The sequence below is a fragment of the Abrus precatorius genome, unplaced genomic scaffold, assembly GCF_003935025.1.
Source record: "Abrus precatorius isolate BTA unplaced genomic scaffold, Abrus_2018 Scaffold11, whole genome shotgun sequence".
Lineage (NCBI taxonomy): Eukaryota > Viridiplantae > Streptophyta > Magnoliopsida > Fabales > Fabaceae > Abrus > Abrus precatorius.
In genome coordinates, this window is record NW_020874303.1 from 5,570,808 (window position 1) to 5,585,727 (window position 14,920).

The 14,920-nt window shown below is 32.9% G+C and overlaps 1 protein-coding gene across 1 annotated transcript; it reads right to left on the minus strand.

The window, feature by feature from the left end:
• Positions 1 to 654: 654 nt before the first annotated feature.
• On the minus strand, positions 655 to 2,706 carry LOC113855511. Its single transcript, XM_027487155.1, has 3 exons — positions 1,407 to 2,706; positions 1,141 to 1,262; positions 655 to 1,041 (listed from the first exon to the last, which is right to left on the minus strand). The coding sequence occupies exons 1-3, from the start codon at positions 2,704 to 2,706 to the stop codon at positions 655 to 657; spliced, it is 1,809 nt and encodes a 602-aa protein (XP_027342956.1).
• Positions 2,707 to 14,920: the final 12,214 nt, after the last annotated feature.

Genomic DNA, 14,920 nt, shown 5'->3' on the forward strand with positions numbered 1-14,920 from the left:
TCGTTAGCCGAATAGGGGACACGGGAGATAATTTAATAAAAATTTAGCCTTAACCAAGTGATAACTAAGAGTGACTCGTAATTGGTTAATTTTGATCGAGTGGGGGTACTCGGGATTGAGATAGTTCGACTTTAGCCAAAGTGACACTTGGGAGGAAAATATGATTAATTAATCCTTGACCGAGTGGGGGTACTCGGGAGGGAAATAATTTAACTTTTAACTAAGTGAAACTTGGGAGAGAAATATAATGGATTCATCCTTGACCGAGTGGGGGTACTCGGGAGGGAAATAATTCATCCTTAGCCAAGTGAAACTTGGGAGGGAAATACCATTCATCCTTGACCGAGTGGGGGTACTCGGGAGGGAAATAATTCATCCTTAGCCAAGTGAAACTTGGGAGGGAAATATCATTCATCCTTGACCGAGTGGGGGTACTCGGGAGGGAAATAATTCGTCCTTAGCCAAGTGAAACTTGGGAGGGAATGGCTCTTGAAAGATGTTTAGCGTATAAAAAATAATATAGGTGAAAAAGAAGAATTTTATTGATATGGTGCCTCGTTAAAAACCTTCTCAAGAAAACCCCTTTTCACTTTCTTTTAAGAGGATAAAATCTGAGATAGGAAAAGAGTACACCTGTGTATGTATTACAAGGTTTTAACTATAATAATGCTTCAAATGAGTGACATTCCAGGTTCTCGATATTAATTTTCCTTCCAATGTTTCCAACTTGTATGCTCCATTATTTAATCTTGCAGTTACCCGAAAGGGGCCTTCCCAGTTAGCTACCAACTTCCCTTCTCGCCGATCTTTGCGTGCGTCCCCGGTTACTCGCCATACCAGGTCGTTTTTATAGAATTGTCGTGGACTGATTTTGGAGTTAAATTTTCTAGCCATCATTCTTTTACTAGCCTCGGTCATAATGGCAGCGTGGTCACGTATTTCATCTATTAAGTCCAGGTTGACGGCCAGCGCCTCTTCATTAGCCGATTCTTTGAAATTCTCCCTCCTGAATGAAGGCTCTCCAATTTCTTTTGTTGTGGTCTGCGGCGTGCACCGATAAGCCCATAATATCTCAGACAACTTCTCTGCCCACTATCCCTTTGCCGAACCCAACCTCCTTTTTAATTCATGTAAGATGACTTTGTTTGCGGCCTCGGCTTGGCCATTCGTCTGAGGATGTTCAACAGATGTAACTCGGTGTTTGATATGCAGGCCTTCCAGGAACTCATTGAACCGACGATTCACAAACTGAAGCCCATTATCTGTAATTAGTGCATGAGGGAGACCGAACCGTGTAATGATGTTTTTTCAAGTGAATTTTTGTATGTTATTGGCCGTGATAATGGCTAGGGGTTCGACCTCAATCCATTTGGTAAAATAGTCCACGGCGACGAGGAGAAATTTACATTGCCCTTTTGCTAAAGGAAAAGGACCGAGGAGGTCCATTCCCCAAATAGCAAAGGGCCAGGGAGAATTAATGTGGCAAAGAGTATCGGCGTGTTGGCGCAGGTGAGGGTCGTGTTGTTGACAGGGAATGCATTTTTTAACAAACAAATGACAATCTTGAGTTATTGTTGGCCAGTAGTATCCGGCTCTGAGCACTTTCGCTGCCATAGTTCGTTCGCCCGAATAGGTTCCGCAAATACCTTCATGGATTTCTCTTATGACGTAGCTAGCTTGATCGTCGTCTAGGCATTTAAGCATGAGGGTGGAAATTCCTCTTCGATATAATTCTTTGCCAAGAAGAAGGTATTTGGCTGCATGTGCTTTTATTTTCTTAGCTGCAGCTGTATCCTGTGGGAGGCTGCCATCAGTGAGGTGTCGAATGAGAGGGGTCATCCAATTATGAGATGAATTTTCTATGTCCATGGATTCTTGTTTGGTGACACTAGGTTGGGGGATTTGTTGGTGAACCACGCTCTGCAGCTGCCCTAGTTTCCGTTGGCTAGCCAGCTTGGTTAGGCCGTCGGCTCGTGCGTTCATGTTTCTTGGTGTGTACCGAATACATACCTCCTCAAACTCGGTTTTTATTTTCTTGACCTCCTGGTAATATTTAAGCATGATCGAGTCTCTGATCTGATTGGTATCATTAACTTGTTCGGTTACAATTTTTGAATCACTCCAAGCAGTAATGCGTTTAACCCCCATCTCCTTTGCTAGCCTGAGACCGGCGAGTAAAGCTTCATATTCGGCTTGATTGTTGGATGCCTTAAATCCAAACCGGATAGACTGTTCAGTGGCGAATGCATTCGGTCCTTCAAGAATGACCCCCGCTCCACTGCCTAATTGATTTGATGATCCATCAACGTGCAAATTCCACATGTCTGAAATGGTATTATGTTGTGTAGTGAACTCATTGATGAAGTCGGCTAACACCTGGGCTTTAAGGGGGCGTCGGTTCTCGAAATGGATATCAAATTGAGATAATTCAATTGTCCATGCCACCAACCAACCAGCCAATTCTGGTTTCCTCAGAATTTTGGCCATCGAACAATCTGTACGTACCACCATCCGATGGCTCTGAAAGTAGTGTCTTAACCGACGAGCTGTGTGGACTAAGGCAAGTACCACTTTCTCCATTAACTGATATCGAGATTCAGGACCTTGGAGTGTCCTGCTAACAAAATATACGGGGTTCAGTTCAGGTGTTTCTTGAAGTAAAACCGAACTGACGGCGTGATCGGATACAGCTAAATAAACAATCATTTCCTGATTGGTGTTGGTTTAATCAACACAGGTGGTGCTGCCAGCACATGCTTGTATTGTACAAAGGCGTCCTCACATTCATTGGACCAAGCAAATTTTTGAGATTTCTTCAACAATTCAATGAAAGACCGAGACCTTTCTGCCATTACTGGCAAGAATCTAGCAAGGGCTGCAATCCGCCCGGTCAGTCGTTGCACGTCCTTGATATTGCGAGGGCTGGCCAGGTCGATGATGGCTCTACATTTGTCGGGGTTTGCCTCAATCCCCCTTTCAGACAACATGAAGCCTAAGAATTTGCCGCCAGCTACACCAAATGTACATTTTTCAGGATTGAACCTCATACCATGTTTTCTGTCTTCTCCGAATACCTCCTATAAGTGGTCAAGATGTTGCTTCAATGCGAGGGATTTAATTACCATGTCGTCTACATACACCTCAATGCATTTACCCACTTATTTTTTTAAAATTTTGTTCATAAGTCGCTGGTATGTTGCTCCTGCATTCTTCAGACCGAACGACATCACTTGATAACAAAAATTTGCAGAATTTGTGATGAATGCTGTTTTTTCCTCATTCGGGGGGTACATTCGTATTTGATTATACCCAGAATAAGTATCCAAAAAGCTCAGTATTTTGTGACCGGCTGTACCATCGACCAAGGTATCAATGTTTGGTAGGGGGTATGCGTCCTTTGGGCATGCTTTATTGAGGTCCGTGAAGTCTATGCATATTCGCCATTTGCCGCTGGCTTTTTTAACCATGACAATGTTGGTTAACCATGTTGAATACCTGACCTCTCGGATAAAGCCAACTTGTATTAGTTTGCTGGTTTCTTCTTTTACTGCCTTTGCTCTATCACCACCAATTTTTCTCCTCTTTTGAGCTACCGGCTTGGCTCCTTTATAGACCGATAAGTGGTGACAAAGAAATGCTGGATCAATGCCAGGCATATCCGAGGCTGTCCAAGCAAACAAATCAGCGTTATCTACTAGCATCTTTTGGAGGACAGCTTTTTCTTGTACGTTCAAACCGATCCCTAAATACATAACTTGTTCTGGCTTTGCTCCTAGTTGGAAGGATTGTTTGTTTTCATTGGGCTCGACACGATATTCCTCATCCACTCTAGGATCAAGTTCAACATCCAACTCTTCTTCCAACCGAGGGGATACAATATTGACATCTCGGTTATTCCCATGAAAGGGTTTAAGACGTAAACTTGCGAAGTAACATTCCCTGGCTGTTTTTTTATCAGCATGGACGGTAACAATTCGGCCTATTTCAGACGGAAATTTCATGGCCAAGTGCGGAGTGGACACTATGGCCTTCAATTTGTTCAGGGATGGTCTGCCGAGTAGTATATTATAAGATGTGTTCGCGTGTACTACAAGATAAGTGACTCTTATGTGTTTGTCCTCATGCTCTGATCCAAACGAGGTATACAAGTCAATACATCCCTTGGTCTCTACTCGTTCCCCGGAAAAACCAACCAATGGTTCATGATATTCTTTGAGCTCTTGTTCTGCGATGCCTAATTGCTTGAATGTATTCCAGTATAGGATATCGGTCGAGCTCCCTTGGTCAATTAATGTTTTTCGAACAGTGCAGTTAAGAATGTCTACACTAATTACCATGGGATCATCCTGTACCGGATCGACTCCCTGAAAGTCGTCGTCAGTGAACGTAATAGGCGGGATCCAGATTTTGCTACCCAATGAAACATTATTAACCGAACGGACATGCCGAATATGCCTTTTTCTAGCCGAATGGGTAGGTCCTCCACCAGCGAACCCTCCGGCTATGGTGTTAATGACCCTTTTCGGGTACTTTTCTTGTTCAAATCTTCTAGCTGGGGGCTCTCGGGACCTGCTCCTGTGTCGTTCAAATTTTTTGTGGTCGGATCTCTTTGGTGAATCAGGGTGACAGTCTCTTCCTTTGTTAGATTGCCTTGTGGGATCTGTCTGTACAAAATCTTTCAGGTGTCCACCTTTAATCAATTCTTCAATTTTGTCTCTCAGTGCCGTACACTCTTCGGTAGTATGACCCCTGTTCTGATGGTATCGGCAAGACTTACTTTTATCTGCCCGAGGAGGAGTGTTAGTGCGTCTAGGCATTCTCAATATTTCTGTGGCCAACGCTTGATCAAGTATTCTGGACTGATTAGTGTTAAGCGTCGTGTAGGAAGGATACTTCGGTCCTCGAGGTGGTCGCTCAAGTTCATTTCCTCTGTCGTTCCCCCGCCTTGCTTTAAAGGTCTCCCTTCTTTCTACATTCTTTGAGTTAGATCCTTGGTCCATCCGTACCTGGCTCCGATATTCGAATAATTCTTCCATTTGCATATACTTCGCCGCCCGACTCCTTAACTCATCTAGGTCGATTGGGGATTTTTTGCAGAGGCTATTAACGAAGGGTCCCGGCTTCAACGCTGTTGTGAGGTGATGCATAGCTACTGCTGGTTCCAAGTTATGAATTGAAAGAGTCACTTTGCCAAAGCGTTCCATGAACGCTCTAAGTGATTCTCCATTCTCTTGGCGAATATTGACTAGGGCCAAGGATGTTAGAGGATGGGGCCGGCTTGTGGCGAACTGCAAGTTGAAACGTCTTGTGAGAGTTGCAAACGAGTCAATGGAGAGAGGGGGGAGTCGGGTGAACCAACTAAGCGCAGGTCCTCAAAGTGAAGTAGGAAAAATTCTGCACCATAAGGCATCGCTTTCTGTGTACAGACCGACCTGCATTGTAAAGATGTCCACGTGCTCTCTGGGGTCGGATGTGCCATCGTATTTGTCTATTGCCAACCCTCTCTAATTATCGGGTAGCTTAGCTTCCAGAATGCGGTGAATGAACGGGCTCCGGTTCACAAGGTCGTCTCGGTCATTTCCGGTTACCGATTGATATACATGTCTTGATTTTTCTTGCAACGCTGAGGATTCCCCTTGATCTTGAATGACGGGAGTAGTTAGGGAGGGGGCATGTGTCCTTATTTCTTCCCTTAGGCCGGCATTTTCCCTTCTTAGGGCTGAGAGTTCTAGTGCATCTTTTTCGCGCTCCTCCTTCATCTCCATCATTTCTGCCTTAAGCTGCCTCAGTACAGCTAGAATGCTTTCTTCTGTTCCTCCCTGTATCACCACCTCAGGTACTGGTTCCTCTGGCGTGACGCCCTCCATTTGTTGCCTAGAAGTCCCTTCCTGCTGGCTTCTCGTCATTACCATGCTTAATCCTGAATAATGAAGTTAATCGGACCCCACGGTGGGCGCCAAAATGTTCCTGCTTGAGAAACGATCGTCTTCAAACCTCTGATCAAGCGTCCTTCTGATGATTTGCTGATATGGAGGGTACCTGCAAAGGGCACTCCAATGGTAAAGTCAGGATTCGGTTCTGAGCAATAAATGTTATTTAATGATGGAAAGTCAACCCCTTACCTGTATTTCTTACTTTCCTTTTATAGACATTCTATTGGGTTAATGGGCCTGAGTCAGCCTTTATACTGTGGCCCATTAGTCTGGTTTAAATAATATTTTGATTATTATCCTTAATTGGATTATTTACCTTTTAATCCTGACGAGGGGTACCCGGTCTAGTATGCCGAGTAGGTATTCGGTTTCCTTTTCCTGTGGGTGGAACCGAGTTGATCCCTTTCCCAGTACAACATGTATTAAAGTTATGATTCATGCTGGTATGAGTTTGATTTTTAAATATGGATACTTTTACCTACAATATGAGTACAAGGACGAGTATTATAATATCTACTATTAATAAGGATTTTGAATTGAACCGGCTTCTAATATGACGTTAAATTTTTTAATTTTTTTTCCTTTGGTAATGCTAGAGTGAAACAACCTCTTCCCTTTAAGGATAAAATTGCACACATCTACTCTTCCATACCCTATTAAGTGAGACATCACAGAATCCATGCTCAAAATAAAACAACATAACATGAAATATTAGCTGTTAGAAACTATTATTTTGCAGCAGATGAAGATAATCAAAGGAAACACAACCATTTTGTACCACAAAAGTGGAGGCATAACTTCAACCATGCTTAGCAAGCATGTCTACAGAATAATTTCCCTTCTCTGATACCATTCCTAATAATCACTTCCTCTCCCTGCAGGCAAGGTGCCAATTAAAGAGTAAAAGTATATCATACATGTGAAATCAGATATCCATTTAAATGATCACAAGTATATATAGCTTCCATATAATCTTAGAAACACTAATCAATCGTCATGTCCAATCTCAAATTCAATGCATGCATCTATAATACCTCCTCTTTATAAGTCTGCTTTTCACATAGAAGTATTCAGTAAAGCTAGTGATGAAAATGCTTTAAATTTGTGTACAACGCAATTTCTATGTTATTTCTTAAATTTTTTATGTGTGCAAATTTTAAAAATCTCAAGAGACACTTTTCTTTGATACAAAATGTAATATCTTATATTCTTGTATTAGAGTAATAAAAATATTTGAATCTATTTGTAGGTCACATTAATTAAATTACGTTAATTTTTTAAATATAATACTTCATTTTTTTAATTGCTTCTTTTATTTCTAAGACAACATCTAGTACTTCATTTCTATATTTTTATGAATATAATGCTTTAAGAATTGTGATTCACATTTTTATACCTAAAATATAGATCTATTGCCAAATACGAAAATAAAAAGCTGCTTAGAAGGACTTATTGTAAACTCTAAAATTCATAACATAGTATTAAAAAAATTAAAACTTAAATAGGTTTTTAATTGTAAACTCTAAAATTCATAACATAGTATTAAAAAAATTAAAACTTAAATGGGTTTTTAATCTTACTAATATCGTTCTTTTGACATTATTCTTTATGAAAAAACTGTCAAAATTTATCTCATTTTTTGAATACAATAGTGACCAATTTTTTTTTAAAATATTAAAGACTTAACAAAAACTTTTTTAATATAAAAAGCTAATATAAAAGAGACAATATTTACAGAGATTAAAAAATTATTTAAATAAAAAATAATGTTAACAATAGCCTTAAGAGTCAAGACTTGTGCCCCCACTTATGCTAGGAAATTGAAAGGGTTAAATTGAGAACTTAAGGTGAGCCCCATGGTGGCATGACTTCCCAATTGTTACTCCCCCATATAATGATGAATAAATGAAGAAATGAGCAGTGATAAATATGGATAAAGCGCACGGAAGGAGCAATTGTAGTGAGAAGCAAATACAAAATGGTTAATTACTTGTTATCATATTGTTTCTTTTTTGGGAGACATTCTCATAATCAATATAGGTAGGCCACTCTAAAGACAAGCAGAGAATCATAAACAGTAATTGAAAATACACTCCAAATCAGAGACACAACACTCGTGCCTTAATTAAAGGAGAATCAGAGACAGTAGAACTCTACTAAGTTGTGGAGTAATATTCGACCTAACATTGTTCAGCACAAACCCACCCTTGAATTTTAATTTGTTCATATTACATGTATACAACTCAACCAGTTCCATCCATTATCAAATGATTCCTGATAACTTGATAAAAATATTTTATACAATATTTTTTATAACACTATTTTTATTTTTATTGTTTATTATATGAATCGTCCCATTGTTTGTTTTTTTTTATTTCTTTTTTATTAGATAAAAAATTATACTGATTTAATATATTATTATGATTTTTTTAAAAAGAAAAGCCTATCTAAGCACCAATACCATGTCATCCAAGCGTCATATTGTAACCATTTTCATATCCTTAATTTAAAGTTGTATTGTTTAGTATATAACCCATTTATGCAAGAATTTTATTCTTATATGTTTTAAAGCATAAATTAATTATTGTTCCTTTTTGATTAAAAATACACACTCATGTGTAATTTAAATACACATCTTAATTATATTTAACAGTTCAAATTAATTTTTGTCAAAATTAATTTTATTATAAACTTTAAATCAAATAAATATTTAATTTATAAGGATAAATATTGTAAAATTTTATATTGTAATTTAATAGCATGTTATTGTATGCTTTAATAATAACTTCTTAAATTTGACAAATAGATTACCATAAGTTCGTGAATATATTTGTTTCATATAAATAAAAAAAATCCTACAATTCCATTTCTTTTGAAAAAAAAAAATCAATGAGTTAATGAATTTAGCACCAGTTTGAATAGTATCTGGAATCGATTCAAGTAAAATTATAAAAAAAAATTCAAATTTCATTAAACACAATATATTCACACTAATTATATTTATACTGGTTAATATTTTACACTGAATGTTATGAGTTGAACTTGTTACAGTGAAAATTTTAGTGACATTTTTATGCTTTTAAAACCTTGATTAATAGGAAAAAAAATTCTAATGAGAATCATATATGAAAGGCTTAATTTTTTTTTTAACAAAGAAAACCGTTTATAAGAAATCAAAGTTTGATATTCAATAAATTGAACATAATTTTTTTAATCCATTTTCACAATTAAATTATGAAAATGTCTCTATAACTAAGTGAAGGTCATGGATAATTCAGTTCTAACAAATGAAATAAACAATCTTTTGTTCATGAAGTTAAAAATAAAGTTTCCTTTATCATCACAAATGAGATTACCACTCGCATCTATCTATGTATATGAATTCTCTTTTGTTGTGTGAGAATTGGAAATCTAGTTCTATTTTCACTTAAACAAAAATAGATTCACTTAAGTAAAAATAGAAAAAATTTAAACAAAATTCTTAATTTTGCACTTTAGATGAGAGGGAGGAAAAAGGGTTGAGTATGGAGGGAAGAGAGGTACTACAGATGGAGAGAGAGTGGGGTGAAAGAAGAGGAGAATGAAAGAGTTGGATATGAAAAAAGATGAGAGAGGTGCATATAGGGGTAGAGTGAGGGTGAAAAGAGAAAGACAGAAATTGAGTATAAAGTAAGAGTGAGAGTAGGAGCTTAGATGGATAGAAGAAGGAGTTGAAGGAGGAAAAGAGAAGTTAAGTATAGAAGGAGGAGGAAGATTAAATATGGAGGTTAGAAAAGAAGTATTAGTCATGATAAAAGAGAAAGAGAGCAAAACTTTGGGAGAAGGGACATAAAAAATTTCTTTAAAGAAAAAAAAATTATTTAAGCAAATTTTACGTAAAAAAATTTATGATTTTTTTATTTTTACTGAAGCGAATATGTTTTTACTTTAGTACTCACTTAAATAAAAATAAAACTTGACTCACTACAACTAAAGTTAACACAAATAAATAATAACATTTATTTATATGAACCTTCTAATACAAAAAGAAGCTTTCATTCTAGAAAACTTGTACATAACATTGGCATCAAAATCAAATAAAAATAATAATAACCAGCATATTTAAAAATCTAACTCAAAACTAAATTAGTGTAATTATTAATGGAATTTAAAAATGGCTCTTTCCTCTCTTTCTAGAGATACCACCCGACAACACCAAGTAAGATTTGCCAATTATTAGGCAAAAATCAATGTTTCTGGTTCATATAAACATCATCACATAAGTTTAAAAAAAAGTTTTAAAATTTAAAAATGTTTATAAAAAATTTTATTAACTTCATTTTAAAGAAACGATGAAGGATTTGAATCTATGTATATAAATGGGTGTTTGTTATGCATAATGTTCCTTATTTATGGGAATTCTATTTTTTAAAATTTATATTTTATGGAAATTATAATTATTAAAATATTATTAATGTTTTTGATATGGTTAAATTTTATTTTAGTATGACAAAATCTTTTTTACCTTTATCGATGTAAAAATAAAAGGATATATTATCAACTAATTAAAAATTATAATAAGTATGACTTTTGAAGTAATTATTTTAAAAATGATAATTTTTAATAATATTTTAATCTATGGTTTGAATAATAATTTTAAAACTTTTATATTATCAATATATTTTAATTAAATTTATTATAGAAAACTATCCTTCCCATGAGAAGCTTTTATTAGAAAACTTAAAAGAATCTCTTACAAATGCATTTTGGATGTTTCTTTTTATAACAGCGCTAGTTTCCATATATTACAATATTGTTTTACATTTATGGCTATACCCAATGAAAAAAGGATTCATTCATTAACAACTTAACATTAAATTTAACCTTATTAGTATATTTTTCTCACGAAAGCTAAATTATTAGTACAGGCGTAATGGATTTATACTAATAATATAGTATACCATAAAAACAAATAAATTTTTAATATAAAATACTAATATATAGTATTTATATAACAAATTTTAGTCTAACTTGGTTTTTTATTAGTATAGACCTTTAAATTTTATACTAATAGCTTAATCTTTGGGATGAAAACTTATGTGCATTTTTTCAAGTACTTTTAGCATTACTTTTCAATAAAAATAAAAATTTTACTTTGATAAATTTATTATAAAATTTGACATTTAAAGTTATTACCACTTATAAAGATGAAGCTCTAATATTTAATTAAAAATAACATTAAAATTACTTTAGAAATTATCCCAAAATTTTGTTCTAATATTTTGTTAGATAAATATTGTATTAACCTCAATACTTGACATTTTAGTAAATGAGAACTTTTTAATAGTAAAGTATTCAAGAAGATAGTCTTTAAATAAGAAGAAAAACAAGAAAATACGGATAAATTAATTTTTTTAATGTTATATATATATATATATATATATATAGTCTATATTTTTTAAAATTTTAACTTTTTACTTTTATAAATTTAACACTTTTAATCTTTAAGATGTGTTTAGTAAAATCAGAAAATAAATTATTTGAAAAGTGAAAAAATAGTTAAAAAATTAAGATTGAAAGTTGAAATATATAAATTAATTGATTGAATTGAAAGTATTTATTAAAACTAGTCATTGAACTAGATGATAAATGTTAAATAACAAATAAGAACGTTATTAATTTGTAGTTCAGATTTAAAAATTGATAATTATATATTTTTAAATAATTATAATTTTTTTATCTTAAATATTTCATTAAATAAAATAAGACAATATGAATTGATATATATTATTATTTTAATATTTTTATAACATAAAAATAAGATTTAATAAAATTGTTATATTTTAATAAAATTAGAAAATAAAAGAGATAAAAGTAGTTAGATTTCAAAAAATTAAAAGAATAAAGAGATAAATTATTAATGAGTACAAAAAAAAAACTTTCAATTAGTAACTGAAAAGTAGTGTTAGAAATACTTTCAGTTAGTTGAAATACCTTTCTAAAACACACTTTTATTGATAATATGACTAATTAAAAAGCTGTTATATGACAATTTTACATCATATGTTAATATTTTGTTACACCATATCAATAAAAAAATTAAACGTGCTAAATGTAAAATAAAAATAAATCAAAATATTAAAAACAATTAAGAATAAAAGCACATTTTACCCTTTTCTAATTTACAGGTTTTGAAACCAATGATTGATACAAAACTAATCATTATAGCTTCACTCTTTATGTTTAGACGTGTCTCATCATCAAATAAACATACTAAGAGCATGTTTATCTCTCCAACGGCAGTTCATCTCTCTTTACTTAGAAGTATAATAATAAATGTAATTAACAACACTTTTCTATTAAAAGAATTTTTTATTGTAAGTAATAATATCTCCGCTTTACCAAAAAAATTATAGTTTTGATACTTTGCAATAAACTTATCTAAGTATTTATTTATTTAAAATTTCTATACAAACAATTTTAAATCATTAAATATATTTTGTTGTAACTAAAATTTATTTATTTAACAATTTTATGTTAAAATAAATGTTAAATTATTTAAAATACAAATTATTTTTTTCTTATTTCTAAACCATAGGAACAAAAAAAAAAAGATAAGATTTTAGTTTACCTCAGAAATGAGAAAATGGGACCCATGGGTACCACAAGGGAAGGTGGGACCCACATATTGAGTCGTTGCTTTGCTCCCCTCGCATCTCCAAGGCAGATAACGGACTTATTCATTCGTACGTGCGCCGATCTCTAACACGTGCGCCTTTATTATGTCTCCAATTTTGTTAGGGTGTAAAAAAAAAAAGTTTTTGAAGGAAAATGATGAAAAATAAACAAATGACCTTTAATAAAAAAAATTATGTTATTTTAAAAAAATTAACCATAAATTTGTGATTTTGAATCTCAGCAAAAATGTCAATTACAATTTCACGAATAAATATTTTTATTATCTCAATATTTGAGAAGGTTTGGACATCAAATTCTAACTAAACTTGAAAACAATTAAGTTTTGTTACTAGTTAAAATATTTTTAATCGTATAAATTTTTAACATTTTTTATATTTAATTAAGTGTTCAGTTCCTATAAAAGTTACATAATTTACATTTAATCTTTATAAAATATTTTGTTAAGATATAATCCTTATTTTTTCATGAACTATTATTTTTAGTTCATAGTTCATCTAGTTAATGTGATCTATTAAGATATTGCTAATTACTAGCTTTTGGTGGGACTATATCAGCTAAATAAACTAAAAATAATATTTTTTGTGAAAAAACTATATTTTAATAAAATATTTTATAAAAATTAGATTTAAATTATATAAATTTTATAGAGATTAAACACTTAATTAACTCTGTAATTTAAATAATATATAACAAATTAAAAATTATCCTTTACATATTTTAACTAAAAATTTACAATCATAGGTAGAGAGAAACCTTGACTCAAAATTTACAATCACAACTTTTGACGAAGATGTTGAATCATAGGCTCCCAAATAAAAACTTTTTTTAAAACAAAAAATTATCTTTCAACGTAACCACTATTCATTAATTAAATTTAAATTTCCCAACAATCAAGTCCTCCAACTAGTTAAAGAACCTTTAATATTGCATAAATTTTGAAATAAAAATCTAGGTAATTTGTCTTTATTAGTTTAATAATATTCTTTGATCTTACTAAAATGGTTAGGCAAACATGTTCCACAAGTAACTTTGAACATAAACAATTACTAATAAAAATGCTCTACTATAATTTTACTAATAAATACTTCTTTCATATGCTTTTTGGTAAAGATTCATGAAATCAGGTTCCAACTTAAGAGGCAAAGCTATATCTTAAATATTATGCATTATACACCGTATCAGAAATTATTTTATTAATTCTTCAACATATAAGAAATCCATAGCCCATCAACACCAACGGTTGCCCAATAGAAAGAAATATATTCCTTCTTATAATCACCATCTATTGAGAAGTCAATTTTGTATTAATATAATGTTTTTTTCACTTGATTTATATTTGAACCAAACACATAGTAAGTCCAAAATACACAATATTGAGAAAGAAAGAAAAGGGTGCATGTCTCTGTATTTTAGCACCTGGCCAGTGAAAATTGTGTCTTATCTGTGTTGTAGGCCCTGAGTGGTGCTCCCCGAACACTAATTAAAGGTACTATGGTTGGTGGGAGTGAAGACATACAAAAAAAACTCTGGCCACGTTCTCAAAGGGTTCATTTGTGGCAGAACTGAAGTGCTCCTTTCTCCTTCCCAATTCACAATCCAAGAGAAAGTTTTGTATACTACATTACTCTTTTCCATCTCTTCAACTCTTTTTTTCTTACTATAAACTTTGTATATTACATGCCCAATCTTTCATTATTAAGGCAGTAAAGATCAAACACCCCCCCCCATTCCATTTATTCCCTTTCTTCCTAGTCACTAGTCATAACTTTTATTGTCACTTTTTTGGTTTCCTTTATTTCAATTCGCTTCATATTCCAAATTAATTATACAATGCTTATTATTTTATTGTTAAAAGTTTTGTGGATTTCACTATAGTTAAATTTTCAAGTCTGAGAAAACAATTTTATTAGCACATATTTAAATATTTTATTTTATTTTGAAACATTTAGCTACAAATTCCTCCTCTCTCAGACATTTTCTACAGTGAATTTAAAATTTATGTTAAGTTTCGGAAGCTTGCTTTTAACCTTGATGATAATATATGTATTGTTAATTACAAAAGAGATATTAGGATGGTTTAGGAAGAAGAGGGTATACTAATTGAATCCCATTATCACAAGTGGAATTCCATTATACACAACAAAGGCTCTTCTCCATAATTGAATCCCTGACCAATGTAGGAAAAAAGTTGCATTAATTGAACCCAGTTCCTGAACTTTCATTAATGAAACCCACATGACCGTGGCAAAAAGAGGGTAGGATAAAAATCATGTTTCACACTTTTATGTTTTTTGGGGTTAACTTTTGAG

What these genes read in the sequence shown, in the direction of transcription:
- LOC113855511 (XM_027487155.1), bottom strand. Translation starts at nt 2,706, where the DNA reads ATGATTGTTTATTTAGCTGTATCCGATCACGCCGTCAGTTCGGTTTTA. An exon ending in TCCTTTAGCAAAAGGGCAAT is followed by an intron (nt 1,263 to 1,406) that starts GTAAATTTCTCC and finishes CACTAATTACAG; the next exon opens with ATAATGGGCTTCAGTTTGTG. An exon ending in AAGCCGAGGCCGCAAACAAA is followed by an intron (nt 1,042 to 1,140) that starts GTCATCTTACAT and finishes TGCACGCCGCAG; the next exon opens with ACCACAACAAAAGAAATTGG.